Source organism: Vulpes lagopus, chromosome 2, assembly GCF_018345385.1.
Source record: "Vulpes lagopus strain Blue_001 chromosome 2, ASM1834538v1, whole genome shotgun sequence".
Taxonomy (NCBI): domain Eukaryota; kingdom Metazoa; phylum Chordata; class Mammalia; order Carnivora; family Canidae; genus Vulpes; species Vulpes lagopus.
Window position 1 is genome coordinate 54018716 of NC_054825.1, and position 20153 is coordinate 54038868.

Below are 20153 nucleotides of genomic sequence, written 5' to 3' on the forward strand. Positions count from 1 at the left end.
TGTAGTGGTGGAAAGCTTAGCAACACTGTTCCCTGCAGGGACAGGGAAAGTAGAACATGTGCCCAATGAACTGGGTGATCCAGCTGAGATGTCCAGTATTGAATGTTTCCTGGCCTCTTCCTGATGCTTATACCAAAATGCACAAGAGAAAGAAGCTCAAGAAAGGACTACTAGAGAAAAATAATCAATAATGGATGGTTTGGAAAATTCCCAGACTCTCAAGATGGCAAATGAAGCTAAAATTAAGACATGGCTTCAAGGTAAAGATGAAATTTAGGGCACTTCCAGGAAAACATGGTCTAAAATGAAGCTGAAGGGGTGCCTGGGTGGCTCAGTCGGTTAAGCGTTCTGACTCTTGGTTTCAGCTCGAGTTGTGATCTCAGGGTCATGAGATTGGCCCCACTTCAAGCGTCAGGCTCAGTGAGGAGTTTGCTGGTTTTTCTCTCCCTTTCCTTCTGCCCCTCCCCATGCTCACACACACTCTCTAAAAACAATACATCAAAAAATACATACATTATGTATGTACAATACATACAAAAAAATACATACATTATTGTATGTACAATACATACAAAAAAATAAAATATTTTTATTTATTTATTCATGAGAGACACAGGCAGAGAGACAAGCAGGCTCCATGCAGGGAGCCTGATGTGGGACTCGATCCTGGGACTCTGGGATCACGCCCTGAGCCAAAGGCAAGCACTCAACCGCTGAGCCACCCAGGTGTTCCTCAATACATCTTTTTTTTTTTTTTTTTTTTTAAATAAAATGTGGCTGAGGGTCTATGAAATCCTTTGATTGCTGGAAGAACCAAGATGGTGCCTCAGGAAGCTGTATCAACAACAGGATTTATTAGAAACAAGTGTTTTCTCTAATCGTCTCAACAGAATCCTGAGTTACAGAAGAGCTTTCTTTGAAGAGTTTTGGGGGTATGCTTTTTGTTTACCTAACATGAACCCCAACGGGATTTGTAGGAGACTCACAAAGTTTAAACAAATTATATTGGCAGAAATACTACTCAGACTGAAAGGAGAGATAAGAGTACAAAAGAGGCCTTTGAACCTCCAAATTTATACAAGCAGAAAGCAGGCTGAGAAAAACCACTCTACCTCTCATGAAAAAATAGTAAGTCAGAGGGCAGATCCAAGGGCCTGGAGAACATAGCCCAAGAGCCAAGAATTATCCCCAGGCTTTGAGTAATCAAGGAGCTGCCAACCGGTGTCTGGTTGGATTTCAGAATTGCTCATTCATGTCTTCCATTTCCCCACTTGCTAAGGAGGAGGCTTGATAGCAGTAATTGTACATACGTTGTGCCATTGTATATCCCACATGTAGGGAGCAAATAACTTGTCTTTAGTTCATATGTTTTCAGGTAAAGAGGAATTATATTTAAGGAACTACCCCATCCTGCAAGGAACCTCAGCCATACCTAGACCTGATTTACATGATAGATACTGGGTTTTGAGCTGATCCTGTAATGGAATGAAATTTCTGTAAAACTTGGAAGGAGGTAGAAAGGACATTTATCACTGGGGCCAGAGGTTAAATTGTAGTAAAGGACTGCCAGTGATCTCCACCTCCTGATATTTATACTGTGTGTGTGTGTGTGTGTGTGTAATCCCCCCAAAATTAATTGTTAGCAGGGTTGGTCTGTGTGATCTAGAGAATATATTAGCAAATGTGATGGTATGTGATCTCTGAGGCTAGGTTATAAAGGACATTGGCTTCTGCCTGGCTCATGGCTCACCCTCCTGCCCTCCCTCTCTCTGTCCCTTGAATCACTTGCTCTGGGGAAAGCCAATCGACATGACAGTAAGATACCCAAACAGTCCTAGAGAGAGGACCACATGGTGGGGGAACAGACCCACAAGCTAGAGGACTGATACTTGCCACGTCAAGTGAGTAAGCCATTTTAGAAGTATTTTCTCCAGCCCCACAGAAGCCTTTAGATGATTACAACATCTTGTCTGCAACCTCATTAGAGACTGGCATCAGATTCACTCAGCCAAGCTACTGAATTCCTGAGCCTCAAAAACCATGAGATAATTTTTGTTCTTTTAAGCTGCAATAGACAACTAATATAAAATTTCTCATAAACTTGTTTTTGCTGTCATATCAAAATAACTATTTAAAAGTTCCTGTTGAACGAGATTTTCTTTATATGACACATTGAAAAATGTATATTTTTATCAGAATATTTTATTTCAAGAATTAACACTTTTTTCAAAAAGTAAAAATAATATAGTTACTTCCCTGAGTATAAAGAACTAATCCTACAATAAAATACAATTACAAAATTAAGCAATTAGAGGTACATAATTCTCTGCATTCAATTATACTCTATTACAAATCTATTTTTAAAAATCTCATGTGTTTGGGGACTTCAATGTTTCAAACAACAACAAGAACAGAACAGCTCATTTTGTACCTGTGATGTTAAGATATGTTGGATCTGTCTTTATCAAATTCCAGAGCAATTTTTAAAGCAGTGCTATTGAGGCCAACAGATTGCATGTTGCATATGATAGAAACCACTATTCCTCTTGGGGGAACCTTGTTATTTATAACTTCCACATCCAGTTCTTCAGGAAGGACCAGCAGAACGCTGCTGGCACCCACTGCACCTCCAGTATGTGAGGCATAATGCCGCTGCTTTCTACAAGAACCATATGTTTGCTTCTTTTCCACAACGCCCCATGCCATTGCATATTTACCCTCTTTATCCCAAGACATCTCTGTGTTAGGGACTGGTGTCCAGATCATAACCATTGTTTCTGGTTTGAGATATCCGGGTAAAAGATTTTCATGTGAGTTCTTAAAGAGCCCGACTTGGTAACCATACAGCATTGCATTCCCAAATTTCAGAAGGTCACCCACTGTAGACAGAAATCCACCACCAGCCCATTTATAGGAGTTATCCACGTATGGTGTGTTGACAAGACGTCTCTTTTTATTGTAAACATAAAATCTAAAATGAAATAAGAATGGTCAGTAAAAATTTAATAGTCTATGGACTTTACATATGAGAATGAATAGGAAAATATGTACATGAGACAGATTGTTTCAATGTAGTGATCATACATTCTGAGAAGGCATTAATATTCCATACGATTCAGATTCTAATAAAACACAGATAATTGAGTAATTAAAGCATAGAAAGTGTTTTTTTTTTTTTTTCTTACTGGCATGGCTTGCCCATTTTGAGTGTATCAAACTTTTAATACCTGTAAAAACGAATTGGTATATTACACACAATATGTTTGCCTGGTGCATATGCAGAAACACTTGTTTGGTAGATATTCCTAGTCCTTGGGCTCAGTGAATCATGCGCCACATGTGAATTTTATGACTAAGCATACACACTGAGATGTTTAAGATTACTATTTGTAAGGAGACTATATCTTCTGGTTGGAAATGCTGTAGGAATACTATGTGTCATGATATGACACGGGACTTTCTTGGTGTAGTGAGAGAAGCTGGAGTTTGCAAACCTGCTGGAATCCCAACTCACCCTTACTAGCTAGTAGAACAGGCTTCTTTTATTTGATTAACATTTACACAGTTCTTACTACATGCCAGGCATTTTCTAAGAACTATATCAATGTGAACAAATTTATTCTTGTAACTAGCTTCAGAAGTAGGTACCACTATGATTCCTATCTTACAGATAGAAAACTGAGGCAGAGAGAGTAGAAATAACTTGTCCCAGATTATACAGCTTGTAAGTGGCGGGGCTGGATTCAAACCCAGGCTGTCTGTTGCCTCTATGCTTCAGCATCCTAATTTGTGTAGTGGTGACATAAATATCTACTTTGCAGAGTTAGGAATATGTGCATCAATCACTTTACATATTTCTGGTAGCTACCTAATAAATGCTGTGATTTATTCATGCATTCACAATTATTGATGGAGCCCTTCCTATGTGTGAGGCACTGCTTGAATGCTGGAATGAAGCATTCAAGAGAAATGCTTGAAAGAGAGATTTCGAAAGAGACAAAGTACCTGACCTAGTGAGGTTTTTAGTCTAACATCAGGTAAATGAAATTAAATCACAAAATAATTAAATGAAATGAAATGTGGCTCATGAGGATCTTTTCTTTCAAGATTCATAGTAAGATGTGCTCGTAGGCTTCCAGTGTGCTGTCCCATCTGTAACAATCTTCTTCATCCCTCCTTGGCTGTTCAAAAGCACTGTCACACTGAGTCTCACCATCACTTTCAATCACCAGATGGTTAAGGTCTCAACCTCTGAAGTTTCTTCCTAGGACTATGATTTCCAATCCTGCCAACTCTTCAACTGAACCAGCTCTCTGTCCTCACTGTGACCTCCATCTGTTGCCCTTGACTCTTCCCAATTTCCCAGATCTTTTAGTCCCTGATTTCACCCAACTTTCTCTTCTAGCCTGAACTACTTCAGCTGTGATCTCACTAGCATCTCTGGGTTCCTCACTCTTCTGACTTGACACTACATCAGTCTGCCAATCCTGAATAAATCTAGGTACCCCTTTCTTTGGTTCCTTATCTGCCAAGAAAAGCTGCAGATAGTCACATCACAAAGCTGACTGGTATCAATTCATACTCTTGCTACGGGTCTGCACTGCTGTTATCAAATCTCATTCTTTTCCTGGTTATTCTCTGGTATATTCTTCACAGTAGTTATTCCCAATCTCTTCCTGTCCTCTACACCACCTCTGGCCAGCGGGTAGACAACTATATCCTTTGTTTTACAGAGAAGATTCTGGTGTGCTTCAGATGGCTTCAAACTCCCATCTTTATCTTAAAATGTATTTACATTACCATGCATTCTTTTTTCCTTCCCTCCAGTCACTTAGGAAAATTTCCTATTGTTTCTCTAATTCTACTACCTGCATCTCTGCCTTTTTGCCTCTACAACTTTGTTATACCAGTTATACTTCCTAGATCATTTTATCTCCCTGCAGTCCATTTTCCAAGCAGAAGCCTGAGATTGTGTCTTACTTAGCCTTCTTAAATCTATTTGACAGCCACGTGCAGAAGAATGAAACTAGACCATTCTCTTACACCATACACAAAGATAAACTCAAAATGGATGAAAGATCTAAATGTGAGACAAGATTCCAACAAAATCCTAGAGAACACAGGCAACACCCTTTTTGAACTTGGCCACAGCAACTTCTTGCAAGATACATCCATGAAGGCAATAGACACAAAAGCAAAAATAAATTATTGGGACTTCATCAAGATGAAAAGCTTCTGCACAGCCAAAGAAACTGTCAATAAAACTCAAAGACAACCTACAGAATGGGAGAAGATATTTGCAAATGACCTATCAGATAAAGGGCTAGTATCCAAGATCTATAAAGAACTTATTAAACTCAACAGCAAAGTAACAAACAATCCAATCATGAAATGGGCAAAAGACATGAACAGAAACTTCACAGAGGAAGACACAGACATGGCCAACAAGCTCATGAGAAAATGCTCTGCATCACTGGCCATCAGGGAAATACAAATCAAAACCACAATGAGATACCACCTCACACCAGTGAGAATGGGGAAAATTAACAAGACAGGAAACAACAAATGTTGAAGAGGATGTGGAGAAAGGGGAACCTTCTTGCACTGTTGGTGGGAATGTGAACTGGTGCAGCCACTCTGAAAAACTGTGTGGAGGTTCCTCAAAGAGTTAAAAATAGAGCTGCCCTACGACCCTGCAATTGCATTACTGGGTATTTACCCCAAAGATACAGATACAGTGAAACGCCGGGACACCTGCACCCCGATGTTTCTAGCAGCAATGTCCACAACAGCCATACTGTGGAAGGAGCCTCGGTGTCCATCGAAAGATGAATGGATAAAGAAGATGTGGTCTATGTATACAATGGAATATTACTCAGCCATTAGAAACGACAAATACCCACCATTTGCTTCGATGTGGATGGAACTGGAGGGTATGATGCTGAGTGAAGTAAGTCAATCGGTGAGGGACAAACATTATATAGTCTCATTCATTCGGGGAATATAAAAAATAGTGAAAGGGAATAAAGGGAAAGGAGAGAAAATGAGTGAAAATATCAGTGAGGGTGAGAAAACATGAGAGGCTCCTAACTCTGGGAAATGAACAAGGGGTGGTGGAAGGAGCGGTGGGCGGGGGGATGGGGTGACTGGGTGACGGGCACTGAGGGGGGCACTTGATGGGATGAGCACTGGGTGTTATGCTATATGTTGGCAAATTGAACTCCAATAAAAAATCTACTTGAAACCTTCCAATGGTTACTGTAATGAGGACAAAACCCAAATTTCTTACGATGGCCTGCAACACAATGGTCCTCAACAGAGGCAGTATCAACTCCTTAAGGGAAATTTTTGGAGGGATTTTTTTTAGCTGTCACAATTACTAAAGGGTTCTTACTGACATTTAGTGGACAAGGTCCTAAATGTCCTAGGATGTGTGGAAAGTCCCACATAGTAGTGTATCCTTTTTTTATCATGTAAGACCTTCAACTCTCCTACTAGATAATCATGTAAGTAAAATAGCTGTTTATAATGAGACCAGAACCCTCTCCATTTTATATATAAACACAAAGGACTTTTTGAACATTTTATGCTGTAACAACATTTTCTTGAAAGTAATCAGTGTGAAAATTGACGAAAGACTGTACTTTATTTTGCTCACAACTTTAGCCAGAGGAGGACACCAAAGGCATGAGCAGAAGAAGCACCAATACAATATACCCGTGTGGGTCTGCACTTGTTGTTACATTTATGATGCTTTTATGTCTTAAGTTGCATCTGACTTTATGTCTTCTAATGTTGTGAATAAACTTGAACATACTGAAATATCTATAATTTTTACAAATTCCTTTTATTCTTATTTAAGAGTAGTGAGTGTAAGTTATATGATCTATAACTTTTGTTTCAGGAAATTAAAGGAGGTATAGAATATTTATTAAACTAAGGGGCAGGGAGTCTAACAGCATTGAGACTCACTGTCCAATGTGATTCAGCCCCTACTTACTTCTCTGATCTTGTCACATCTTGCCTTGCTTCTTTTCATGTCAGGCTTATTTCTGTATTTGCAACAAGGCAATTTAGCTTTCCTTATCAGTCATGTCCAAAAGCACTGTATTTTAAATAGATTCCCTACATTCTCTCCTTGTTACTCTAAATCCCATTGCTTTATTTTCTTCATATCAGTATCTAAAATTCTTAATCTACATGTTTGTCTCTTCCCATAGAATATAAGTTTCTTAAGGGCAGGAACCTTACCTATCTTAGAGCTCCTTGATGATTCCCCTACCCAGAACAGTGCTTGCCATTCACTAAGTGCTCATTAATGTATTTAGGGGTGCCTGAGTGGCTCAGTTGGTTAAGAGTCTGACTTTGGCTCACGTCATGACCTCAGGGTCCTGGGATCGAGCCCCACGGTGGGCTCCACACTCAGCAGGGAGTCTGCTTCTCCCTCTCCTTCTGTCCCTTCCCGGGCTCATGCTGTTTCTTTCTCAAATGAATAAATAAAATCTTTAAAAATTTTTTTTAAAAAAGTTCAATACGTGAAAGCATCATTTATTGGCCAAATATTTAATGGAGACACCTTGCATGGCACTGGAGAGACTAGTTAAATCATACACTGTGGCTGCTTTCAAGGCACAAATAGTCTTGTCAGACAGTTCTACATGAAACACCCGGGATTTTGTTAAAATGCAGATTCTGCTTCAGTAGGTCTGGAAAGGGAGCACAATATTCTGCAGTTCTAACAAGCTCTCAGGTGGTGTCAATACTGCTGGACCCTGGACCACATTTTAATGAACAGGTTGTAGGGTGACTATCAAGACGGATGAGAGGAATCCTGAGCACTATTGAGAATACGCCTTGTTGAAACGGCTGATTAGGGACGCCTGGGTGGCTCAGTGGTTGAGCAACTGCCTTCAGCTCAGGTCATGATCCAGGGATCAAGTTCTGCACTGGGTTCCCCACAGGGAGCCTGCTTCTCCCTCTGCTTGTATCTCTGCTTTTCTCTCTGTGTCTCTCATGAATAAGTAAATAAAATCTTTAAAAAAAGAGAGAGAGAGAGAGAAAGAAACAGCTGATTACAGAGGCCAAGCTGGGGAGCAAAGTGGTTCTGTTTGGCTGAAACAGAGGGCTTGAGGGGATAAGTGGCAGAAGGCGATGCTGGAGGAGAAGACAGGGGACAGGTCACAAAGGACTTTCTCCTTAGCTAACAAAATGCTCTATATTTTCTGTATCCTAAAGAAAAAAAAATTTTTTTTATCTTTGTTATAGCTTCCAGCCGTCAATCCTTTCTCCTCATTTACTGCCAAACTACACAGAACAGCCCACCTCTTCTGTTTCCATGCACTCACCTCCTCTAGTCATTCAATTCCTTAAAATCTGGTGTCTGGTCCTCCATCCCTAAAAAGCTCCCTCGTGGGTTTTCAAGGCTCTCCTATTTCCCTACTTTGTTTGTATCCTATTTGCCTCCTATAGCATTGTTTAACCAGCACTTCTTTGATACTCAACCTTGGGCCAGTCTGCTGCTTGAGTTCCCTCTTCTAGATCTCAATCCTATGATTCCCTATATCACTCTAATCACTGCAGCCCCACTTTCCCAGATCTTCTCTTCTACACAAAAAACTACAGGCCTGCATTAGTACCACAACCCCTGTTCCAAATTACAATCAGATTTTCTACTAGCCTTAATAATTCTCAAATCTGGTTTTGGAGGAGGGCAGGAAGGTTGTTTATCAGAATCATCTATGGGCCTCCTCTCTCTCAAAACTGTATCCTTCCCTCAAAATTCATAATTTTGAAGGGACTGTGGGCACATATTATTGAAAAATTACTTTATTCCTTCAAGAATCATATATGTCTCCCCAAAATCCAAGTCATAATACCTGGTGAAGCAAGGGTGACCAAAGGTATGTGCTTCGAAGATTAAAAAAAAAAGCCCACAGAGAATCTTAATATATTCTCTTGAGAACCAATGAGTTGATATGTGTGTGGTCTTCTCATTTCTCAAAATAAATTTGTCTTTATTTCTTTTTTTTTTTTTTTTTTAAGTAGGCTCCCTGCCCAGCAAGGAGCCCAACACAGGGCTTGAACTCATGACCCCAAGATCAAGTCCTGAACTGACAGTGAGTTGGATGCCCAACTGACTAAACCACCTAGGTGCCCCTCAAAGTGAACATGCCTAAAACTAATCTCTTCCAAGTGTTCTTCTCATATTTCTCCTCTTCATTAAAACCTTGGTTGACTCTCTTGCCCTCAATTCTCACATGCATCAAGATGCTAAATACTATTTTACACAACCTCTCCTTTGTGACTTACCTTTTTCTCATCCTTCATTCCTACGGACTTTCCCACATTTTAGGTCCTCATTACTTTCTGCTTGATCTCTCTCTCTCTCTCTTTTTCTTTTGGGAGGAGATCAGGGGATGGGCAGAGGGAGAGAGAGAATCTTAAGGAGGCTATATGCCCAGTGAGGAGCCCTTTGATGGGTTCATTCTCACAACCCTGAGATCATGACCTGAACAGAAATCAAGAGTCAGAAGCTTAATTGACTGAGCCTCCAGGTGCCGCATTCTGATTACAATTCTAATTCTAGCCAATCAAATATAAAATAAACCCCATAATAAAATATATATTTCTTACAGTGAACTTCAAGTTTGTAAACTAGCAGAGAACTACCAGCATATTTTGGCTGATAATCAGCTTTGTGTAACTTTCTTTTAACAGTACAGCCTTTCAAACTGCTTATATCAAGACTGGAAATTAGGACTCCTCAGTCATTCCTCCTTTAAAATATAAAAATGTGGAGAATTCTAGACTTCAATCTAGAATTCTTAACTTTAAATAAATTCTAAGCTTTATTCTCTTGACTCCTTTTCACAGAGAACAAGTTAATGGCTTTTTATGAAAATAATTTTGTTCATCTAAAAGAGAATTTTACTATTTCAAATTCTTTTTTTTAAGATTTTATTTATTTATTCATGACAGAGAGAGAGAGAGAGAGAGAGAGAGATTGAGAGAGGCAGAGACACAGGCAGAGGGAGAAACAGGTTCCATGCAGGGAACCCGATGTGGGACTTGATCCTGGGTCTCCAGGATCTCACCCCGGGCTGAAGGCAGTGCTAAACCGCTGAGCCACCGGGGCTGCCCTCCTATTTCAAATTCTGAAAGAATTTCTGCTCTAAAAAGAATGCAATATAGACACGAGTTCTTGAGTAAGTTACTGAGACATCTCTGTAACTGAAAAACTGATGGAATGATGCCAAATGACAAAGAGCCTCTTCTTGTTTAAAAATGTTTAGATTCGGGATCCCTGGGTGGCGCAGTGGTTTGGCGCCTGCCTTTGGCCCGGGGCGCGATCCTGGAGACCCGGGATCGAGTCCCACGTCGGGCTCCCGGTGCATGGAGCCTGCTTCTCCCTCTGCCTGTGTCTCTGCCTCTCTCTCTCTCTCTCAATCTGTGTGTGTGTGTGACTATCATAAATAAATAAAAAAAAAAAATTTGAAAAAAAAATAAAATAAAAATGTTTAGATTCTGCACAAGAGCACTATATAACTACAGAAATCTACATCTACAAACCTAGAAATTCAAAATACGTTTATTTTTACAATGCTTCTTAAATGCCTTTAGAAATAATTATGTACTGGCTTGTGTTTATTGTTATGGGAAGTTTAAAAACCCATAGAATTTAAAATGTATATAATAAAAACCAATTCCACTTTATCATTTAGTATTAACATTTGGATTGAACCTATTACTATGGAGTCTATCAGCTAATGGCATAGAAAAGATCTTCATAAAGAACAATACTTAATTTTAGAAGATACTTTAGCAAATAAAGATAATAAATAATAATCAAAGAGATAATGATAGAAAGTAAAAACCATATCTATACTGTCAAAATAAGGCAAACACTTCAGAAAATATCCATTACATTTGCTTTTGGTCCTATCCAATTATAAAAGAGATTTTTGTTGCAAGTATTGTGCCAAACACAGGACATATGAAGAGTGTAAAAATAATCTAATGCATTGACTGGGAGGTTGCCCTATCAACAAAATGAGTGTCTTTTAGTCCACTCCCCAGTGGGTATTTACTTAAAAGGTTAGTTTACTTGCCCATATAGAATATACTTGTTACAAATACATCTGTGTATACTAAGTCAATGTTCCTAGCCTTCCATTTAAGAAAATCCCAGTTTTACTCAGAACAATGTACCCAGCTAAAAACTAATTTCTCTGCATTTCTCACAGCTAAGTGTGGCCTGTTGCTAAAATTTTGGCTGAAGAAATCTAAGTAGTATTTTGAGGCAGGGTTCTAGGGAAATAAATACCTTAAAAAGATGACAGACACTGGGATGCATTATTTTAAACACACACACACACACACACACACACGAGCAAAAAGATGGCAAGTATTTACTCTAGGGTTACCAATAACTCTAAAAAGCCTAGGTTAAGGTAATATAAATATATTTAATATATGATTATGGTCAAAGATTCAATAGACTAAATAACAAAGCTGCAAACTTTTGCTGGAAATTTTATCTCCTGCAAACATATGAACATAAATGAATAGAAACATATGCACTTATTAAGTTTTACCTTTTTAAATACTTTTTAAGTTTTTTCTTTTTAAATACATATCTTTGAAAAAAATTAACAAAAATAAATACATATCTTTGAAGTTTCTTTTTACACCCTGAACCCCCTTAAAAAGCTGGTGTATTTAAGCTCTTTTAAAATAGCTATTACCAAAAAAAGAACCAGAGTTGAGCTTTAGAGGCCCCAGGAGATACTGCATTAAGTAAAATAAGAATGAAGCAAATGGACAAACCATTTTCAAAGGTAACAACATTCCCTCCTTTTTTTAGTGCCCCTTTTCAGCAGCCCATTTAATATAACTAAAATGAATTCACTACCCCTTTAGCACCATTGGGTACTTTCAAGTCTAACAAACTCAGAGCTTATAGGAACCTTTAATAGAAGAAATGGAAACCCACAACCTTTTTTTTCCCCTTAAAATAATGGAAGATAAAATGAAATTAACTCATCATCATATGCCATATTTTGATTTTGTGCAAGCTATAAATTACTCATTAAGAAAACAGCAAACTGCCTTGTAGTCTATACATTCATAGAGTCTTAATTTTCAGTTTAGAAAAGCAGTTCAGTGATTATACCTAATGCTCTTCTCTACTTTATATATAAGTGTAGGCATTCATTATCAAATGCCTAGATCTGAAATAAAATAAAGTCAGCCATCTATGCCACATTTACTAGTGAATCTTTTAGATTCAATCAGCAACCTCTGGTATTTGTCAATTTTTCTTATGCTTTCCAGTAGAATGTAGTGTTGGACCTAAAAATAATAAACATTAATTGAAGTGGTTGAGAACTACAGGCCATTTTAAAATTAAAATTCATTGCTTGCTGCTAACCTAATTTCTTTTAGGTTCAAAAAACCTCTTTCAGGCTGATTTGCAATGCACACTTAATCCTTTTAAATAAACTGGTAATTTAAAAATGGTAATTTAACTAAATATAACAAAAAACTGAACAAAACTAATACAACACTAAGAAGATAAAGCTAAAATACCCCCACCATTTCATCTATTTCAAGCACCATTAAGCTATTTGCAAAGCAGTACTCAGAAAAACATGCAAAGTAAAAGTAACAGTTGATTTGTTAAATGTTATCTTTCTAACAAACCAAATAATGAGTAAAATGGAAAAGGAAATAAATGTAGCCATAGAACTCATAATAGTGTTTAGTCTCAAAATTCTCTCCCAATGCCCCTTTTACAAATCACTAGTAAAAATTATGATAAAATTTTAGTTTGATATATTTCAATGAAATGACTCAAACTTTTACAAGGGGAAAACATAGGTACCACTTCAACAAAGTAATTAATCACCATCACCAATAATGGAACAAACCAATTTCCAACTTCATGTGACTTCTGAGATAAGACACCTAAATGCAATGTGTGTTCCTGGACTAGATCCTGTACCAGAACAAAACATTTTTTCCTTTTTCTTTGGCTATAAAGGACATTATTGGATGAACTGGAAAAATTTGACTAAGTCTGTAGATTTGATATAAGTTTGGTGCTGAGATTAGTTTCCTGAATGTCCTTATTTTTAGAAAATATACATTTAATTATTTATGGGTAAATCTGCAACTGATTTCCAAACAGTTGAGGAAAAAAAAAAATAACAGAGCAAATGTGGTAAAACGATAATATTTGAGGAATCTGGGTGAAGGACATATGGAAATTCTTTGTACTTGGCCTTATAACTTATCTACAAATATTAAATCACTTTAAAATAAAAAAAAACAGTTAAAAATAATAAAAGATAAAATATTAGCTACAACATAAAAAAAGGGATGATGGAAGAACAAACTATAGATGCCCTTGACAGGTGCAATTTTGGTTTAATTATGCATAGATTTAAATTATTACTGTCTTTCATCCAAGGATCCTGGAGTACTTTGCTAATACTTTCAATTTCCCTTACTTTATAGATGGAAAAACAGACATATATAGAGCTCTCAAAATATGGCAAGTGTGATTTTGGAATGGAGACAAGGAAAGTTTGACTTTTAATTAACAACACAGTGTTAGAATGGGATATAGCTAGACACACCAGAAAGTATCATTTACCTTGCTCTATTGTAAATCACTGGCTCATTTTCTTCCTGCACAGTTGTCAGCATATCCAAGTCATGGAATATTTTCTGCATATAGTCCAAATATTTATATCCTGAAGCTCTTTCTACTATGGCTGCTAATAGGGTATAGCCAAAAGTTGAATACAAAAACTGACTACCTTGAGACATCATTGCAAGGCGAGGGTGGGGGGAGGAGAAAAAAAAAAACGCTTATTATTTCAAAGCATGTAAAATATTTCCCACTGAAAATTGACATACCTTTAAAACCAGAGTATTTTACTTCATCATTTAGAAACAGATCATGGATGACATATTAATAAATTTAGTCAACTTTGCAATGGCTCTGCTTATTCCATGATTTAATGATCAGAATATGAATCTACTCCTTTCCATGATAATGAAATAAGCAAATAAATCCTACCTCAAAACTAAAATAAAATCCTTCAAACTGGTACCAAAACAGGAAGGGAAAGAAAAGCAAATTTGATTTCTTGAGTTAATGGTCTTATTCTTAATATATCTAATACTCATTGTTTAAGTCATAAATTAGTTGTCCACATTCCTATTTTAATAAAGTATATGTAGGTATAAATACTCTATTTCAAATATATATAGATATAGATGTAGATATATAGATATAGATATAGATAGATAGATCCCTGGGTGGCGCAGCGGTTTAGCGCCCGCCTTTGGCCCAGGGCGCATCCTGGAGACCTGGGATCGAATCCTATGTCAGGCTCCCGGTGCATGGAGCCTGCTTCTCCCTCTGCCTGTGTCTCTGCCTCTCTCTCTCTCTGTGTGACTATCATAAAAAAAATAAAAATAAAATACAAACACATATTCAAATATAGATATTATGTCAAATACACACTTTTTTATCATTTGGGATTCCAGAAATACAGAGTGTATGATCTGTACTAACAACTGGAACTTTATTTTTATTTTTTATTTTTTATTTTTTAAAGATTTTTTATTTATTTACTCATAGAGACAGAGAGAGAGAGAGGCAGAGACACAGGCAGAGGGAAAAGCAGGCTCCATGCAGAGCGCCTGACATGGGACTTGATCCAGGGTCTCCAGGATCATTCCCTGGGCTGCAGGCGGCGCTAAACCGCTGTGCTACCGGGGCTACCCCTGGAACTTTATTTTTTAACACAAAATCCACAAATGTATTTCTTTGCCCTTATTAATTACACTTATATCTATTCATGGTAAAAAAAACAAATTTCAAAATGAAAATGTAATACAATTACATAAACCTATAGTAAATTGAAAGATATTAAGTGGTTTTGGTAGTCATCCTGCCAAAAAATACATTTAAAACATATTTTTATTTTATTTTTTAAAAGATTTTATTTATTTATTCATGAGAAACACAGAGAGAGAGAGAGGCAGAGACATAGGCAGAGGGAGAAGCAGGCTCCATGCAGGGAGCCTGATGTGGGACTTAATCCTGGGACTGACTCCAGGATCACGTCCTGAGCCTAAGGCAGACGCGTAACCACTGAGCCACCCAGGCATCCCTAAAACGTATTTTTATAGATCAGCTTTTTGGGAAATAAAATTAAATTGTTGAAAACCAATTTCTTTAAGAAATGAAGGCACAGCAATGTCCACAATAGCCAAACTGTGGAAGGAGCCTCGCTGTCCATCGAAAGATGAATGGATAAAGAAGATGTGGTCTATATATACAATGGAATATTACTCAGCCATTAGAAATGACAAATTCCCACCATTTGCTTCAACGTGGATGGAACTGGAGGGTATTATGCTGAGTGAAATAAGTCAATCGGAGAAGGACAAACATTATATGGTCTCATTCATTTGGGGAATATAAATAATAGTGAAAGGGAATAGAAGAGAAGGGAGAAGAAATGGGTAGGAAATATCAGAAAGGAAGACAGAACATGAAGACTCCTAACTCTGGGAAATGATCTAGGGGTGGTGGAAGGGGAGGAGGGCAGGGGGTGGGGCTGAATGGGTGACGGGCACTGAGGGGGGCACTTGACGGGATGAGCACTGGGTGTTATTCTGTATGTTGGCAAACTGAACACCAATAAAAAATAAATTTATTATAGAAAAAAAGAAATGAAGGCACAAAATAGGTTGAGCAATTTAAATACTAAATTAAACACTAAGTATATACTGACATATTAGCAATATTTTATCATGCTTTCTTTGGTACAGACTTTATTTGAAGAACAATTATTACTACAACATTTCTCCATAATTTTCCACGAATATCTTTATCCTGAAAATCCACTAAATGAATGATGAGGCTAAATCTGAACAACTGGCTACCTGGATGCTAGGCTTTGTTAAGAACTAAAGACAAGGGGTGCCTGGGTGGCTCAGTGGGTGAGCATCTATCTGCCTTTGGCTCAGGTCGAGATCTGGGGCCCTGGGATGGAGTCCTGTATCAGGCTCCCCATAGGGAGCCTACTTCTTCCTCTATGTCTCTGCTTCTCTCTCTCTTAAATAAATAAAATCTTAAAAAAAAAAAAACTACAGACAAGAAGGTGCATATTAGACTGACAATGAAACCCACAACATAAGCATCAACCACATCCAATGCACTCTGGATGGATCATTTCAGATTTTCTGAAAATTAATATTTCAATAATGATGATTTTGTTAAGAGAAGGAATTAACACTCACCAGGTTTAAAGAACAAAGGATCATTTTTAAATAATCTTAGTGATTCAATTGAATTCTCAAACTTTTCTTTCAAATATAATTCGCCTTGTTCAAAATCATTCTTTTTCTTTCCAGGTTTTAAGTTCCGGCCTTTGGCATCACTATCTTGCTCTATCTTAGCTTTGGCAAAGTCACTCTTTTCATTACTTTTGCCTCCTTTTTCTCTGAACTCTTTTTCTTGGTCAGATTCCACTGTCCCTTTCATCATTTTCAAGGCTTTGTAAGCTTTCTCTTCTTTCACTTTTTTCATGTCCTTTTCATAATGACGAATTCCACTTAAATGGGAAATCAGTAATCTTGTTGTGACAGAAACCTAATTGTGAAAACATGGAAATTCAATTACAATATTAAACTGTATAATAAGAAGTTGGTAGCCTGGGAATAATGCCTCAGGAATACTTTCCATTAAACTGCTGCTGGAAAAACATGTCATGTACACACCTTCAGCTTTAAGTTTCAGAGAAATACCCCATCAGTTATCACCTGGATAATAAAAAAAAACCCTTTAATCCATTAACAATAATTAAAAACAAATTGAAGAATCTTCTGAAACCTTTTAAACCATTTAACATGCTGTTAGTAAAATGAACTGTGAGTTTCATTACCTTTTCACCTTCATATTCTTTTTCTGGGAATTCAGGAACATAATGTTGTACTGGAACATCAAGATCCAGCTTCCCGGCTTCCCACAGTTTGGCAAGAGCAACCATGGTGAGGCTTTTGCTGATACTGGCAATTCTCATAACCGTCTCTGGCTTGCATAGTACACGGTTCTCAACATCTGCATAACCTAAACCTTTAGAAAAAAGAGAAGCAAAAAGTCACTAATAACAGGCTTCATGGGCAAAGGAGTCTTCAAAAACTGAAATAACACTACCTTAGAATGTCCCATCTATTTATCTAAAAGAAAAGATATGCTGCTTTTATAAATTAATTAAGAGTGGATGAGAGTCTTAGTAACAGGGGCAACAGTAAGCCTCACAACTTAATCTTATAACTAAACCGAAATTGCACTCTGTACAACAGTAATTTTCTATCCATACTAATTTTTCTGAGTTTATCTAGACAGATTAGTTAGTCCACATTTTACATAAGTTATTCTATGTTCTTTAAGGGAAACATCACTGTTCTTCAGATTATATTTATTTTTGATTCTTGAGTTTCCACTGGACTCCTTAAAATAACCACCCAATAAAAGCTAATGTGAAAAGGTATCCTGCAAACCCACTCTAGGTAACAGTTTAACTCAGCTGCAAACCAGAAAAAGAAAAGCACTACTAATTTAAAGTATTGTTGAGAGAATTTTTTTAAAAGTCTGGTTTCATCTTCTGGAGTTTCTGAAAGGATGAAAATCTAAGTGACAAGACCTTAGATCTAAAAAGAACGAAAGGCATACAGTGATTGTTTTTAAACTATAAATATATATTATGCTGAAAAATATTTGCATTAAAAACAAAGCCCTCAACCATAAAGCTGACATTTATATAGTTTTTGATTAGAGTATTTTTCATAAATTGGGCTATACTTGGGGGAAGAATTATTTTTCTTAAATTCAAAACCTTATTGCTCCTATCATTTTCTCTTAAAAGTACTAATTCTTTTAAGTGATGTCTGAACATTTTCCCAAAAGTAGAGTTCCTAAAAATCTAGGATGACCAGTTGGACAAATTTGTGTGGGACCAATGGGTAAGTAAATCAAATCATAAAATATGCTTTGATGAAATTATCATAAAGTAATTAGAACTCTTTCCCAAAGCTTCTAACTTTTTGTTTGGGGGGGGGGGGGGGGAAGGCTGACACCTCTGCCCACTAAAATAAATAAATAAACAAACAAACAAAGTAGATTGTAAACTCATTAAGGTCAAGGAATCATGAATACCGCTAGTTCTTGGTAGTGTATTTTACAGACTAAGGGACTCAATCGCTTGATAATTAAAATAGAAAACAAACTTCTGACGTTTTATCTAGTAGTAAGAATTTACAAACATGCAGTTAACAGACTGTTCTATACACAACTTTCAGAAGAATAAATTCAGTCCTTAGCAAAAAGTCACCTATAAAACTCCAAGGGTCACATTTAAATCTTGCTGTTTACAGGAGCGCCTGGCGGCTCAGTGGTTGAGCGTCTGCTTTCTGCTCAGGGCTTGGTCCTCGGGGGTCGGGGATCGAGTCCCGCATGGGGCTTCCTGCAGGGAGCCTGCTTCTCCCCTCTGCCTTATGTCTCTGCCTCTCTCTGTGTGTCTCTTATGAATAAAATAAATCTAAAGAAAAAAAAACCACTTGCGATTTACAGAGAGTCTGATTCTTTATTCCCTTAGACAAATTCTTCTCTACAATGGGTATGGCTTCACGAAAAGCCATGAACGTTTCATGAGATTCACTCCCAGCAGTAAAAACCTCATAATTTCATTCATCAACTGGTACAAAACAAGCCAGTAAGTGTATTTTCTGAGCCTACCTTCTGACCAGACTTCTCTTCCATCTACAGAGACTCCAACCACTATGCCTGGGGCGCCCACCTCATCCTAAGAGCGAAGGGGAAAGGGCACAGTTGGAAATCAGGACGACAGGCTTCGCACAGCAGACGGCGCGGAGCTCTGGGGCCTTCCCAGGCCCCGCCCCCTCCGCCCGGGCCCCGCCCCCTCCGCCCGGGCCCCGCCCCCTCCGCCCGGGCCCCGCCCCTCCCCGCCCGGGCCCCGCCCCCTCGGCTCCACCAGGCCCGGCCCTAGCGGCGAGGGGCGTGCCTGGTCTGCACCGAGCGAGGAGTGGAGGTTCCCGAGGCGGGCGGTGTGACCTCCGCCCCGACTTGGGCAACCCGCAGGAGCTTTTGGCCGTGGCCGGGCGGTCGGGGAACGGGAAGTCCTGCTCCGGGCATCCCACCGCCTGGGATGGGGTCCGCCTGGGTCCGGGGGAAGACCACCGGGGGGAGGCGGACGCGGGCGGGGGGACGCGGGCGGTGGGGCGCCGGGGTCTCCGCACCTTGATCCGGTGCAGCAGGTCGCGGCTGCTGTCGATGGCTCTGGCGAAGCGCCGGGAGAGGGGCGGCGTCGGGGTCTGTGCAGCCCCCGGAGCGACGGGCTGCTCCGGCGGCGGGGGCAGCGGCGGCGGCTCGGCCTGGGGCGACGCCTCGGGGTCGGGGGCCGCCGGGGGCTGCGCGGGGGCCGCGCCCCTCAACCCACCCGCCAGCTTCACCCCGAGCGCCAGCCCCAGCCCCAGCCCGAGGCCCCCGGCCCAGCCGGGGCCGAGCGGCGGCAGCCCGGCACGCTGGTGGGCCCCGCGCCGCCCGCGGCCCCAGGCCCAGCCCCCGAGGGTCGCGGCCCGCGCCGTCACAGCTGACAGCAGCCGGTACATGGCGTCCGCCCCGAGCCGGCAGCCTCGGAGCTCGCGCAGGTCCGGCCCGCGGCGGGGGCGCGGGGGGGCGGGGACGCGGGGGGCGGGGCCGCGCAGCCCTGAGCAGTCGACGCCGGATGCCGGAGCGTCGATCGCATCGAGCCCTTGCGCCTTCCCTCCCTCCGGGCCCTGGGTGGTTCACCTTCCCGCACGCTGCTCTCCTCCCTCCCCTGTGCCTGTCCTCCGATCGAGGCTCACCTCCTCCGAGAAGCCTTCCCAGCTGCCATCCCAGTGGCCGCACCTTTTTGACCCTCCTTAATAACACTGAACACTTGGTTTCATCCAGCTTCCCTGATTCCTTACCAGGCTGCGCCCTCTTCTTTGGAGAGCCCTGACTTTCATACTTTTGTATCCTCAGCTCTGGAAGAGCTGGCACCCAGCATCCGCGAGCAGGCATCTTT

The 20153-nt window shown here is 39.8% G+C and overlaps 1 protein-coding gene across 2 annotated transcripts; it reads right to left on the minus strand.

Annotated features, from left to right (window-relative positions):
* Positions 1–790: 790 nt before the first annotated feature.
* On the minus strand, positions 791–19845 carry LACTB (lactamase beta). Of its 2 annotated transcripts, none has more exons than XM_041745359.1 (6): positions 19342–19760; positions 18821–18887; positions 16968–17158; positions 16324–16675; positions 13658–13823; positions 791–2971 (listed from the first exon to the last, which is right to left on the minus strand). In XM_041745359.1, exons 1-6 carry the CDS (start codon positions 19711–19713, stop codon positions 2440–2442), a joined length of 1680 nt encoding a protein of 559 aa, XP_041601293.1. In that variant the 5' UTR covers positions 19714–19760; the 3' UTR covers positions 791–2439. The 2 variants fall into 2 exon arrangements, 1 of the variants encoding a protein (XP_041601293.1); XR_005986240.1 differs by having other exon boundaries at positions 2836–2971; positions 13658–13819; positions 19342–19845.
* Between the last annotated feature and the right edge of the window lie 308 nt (positions 19846–20153).

What these genes read in the sequence shown, in the direction of transcription:
- LACTB (XM_041745359.1), bottom strand. Translation starts at nt 19,713, where the DNA reads ATGTACCGGCTGCTGTCAGCTGTGACGGCGCGGGCCGCGACCCTCGGG. An exon ending in AAGAGAAGTCTGGTCAGAAG is followed by an intron (nt 17,159 to 18,820) that starts GTAGGCTCAGAA and finishes TTTTTTCTAAAG; the next exon opens with GTTTAGGTTATGCAGATGTT. An exon ending in AAGAATATGAAGGTGAAAAG is followed by an intron (nt 16,676 to 16,967) that starts GTAATGAAACTC and finishes TTTCACAATTAG; the next exon opens with GTTTCTGTCACAACAAGATT.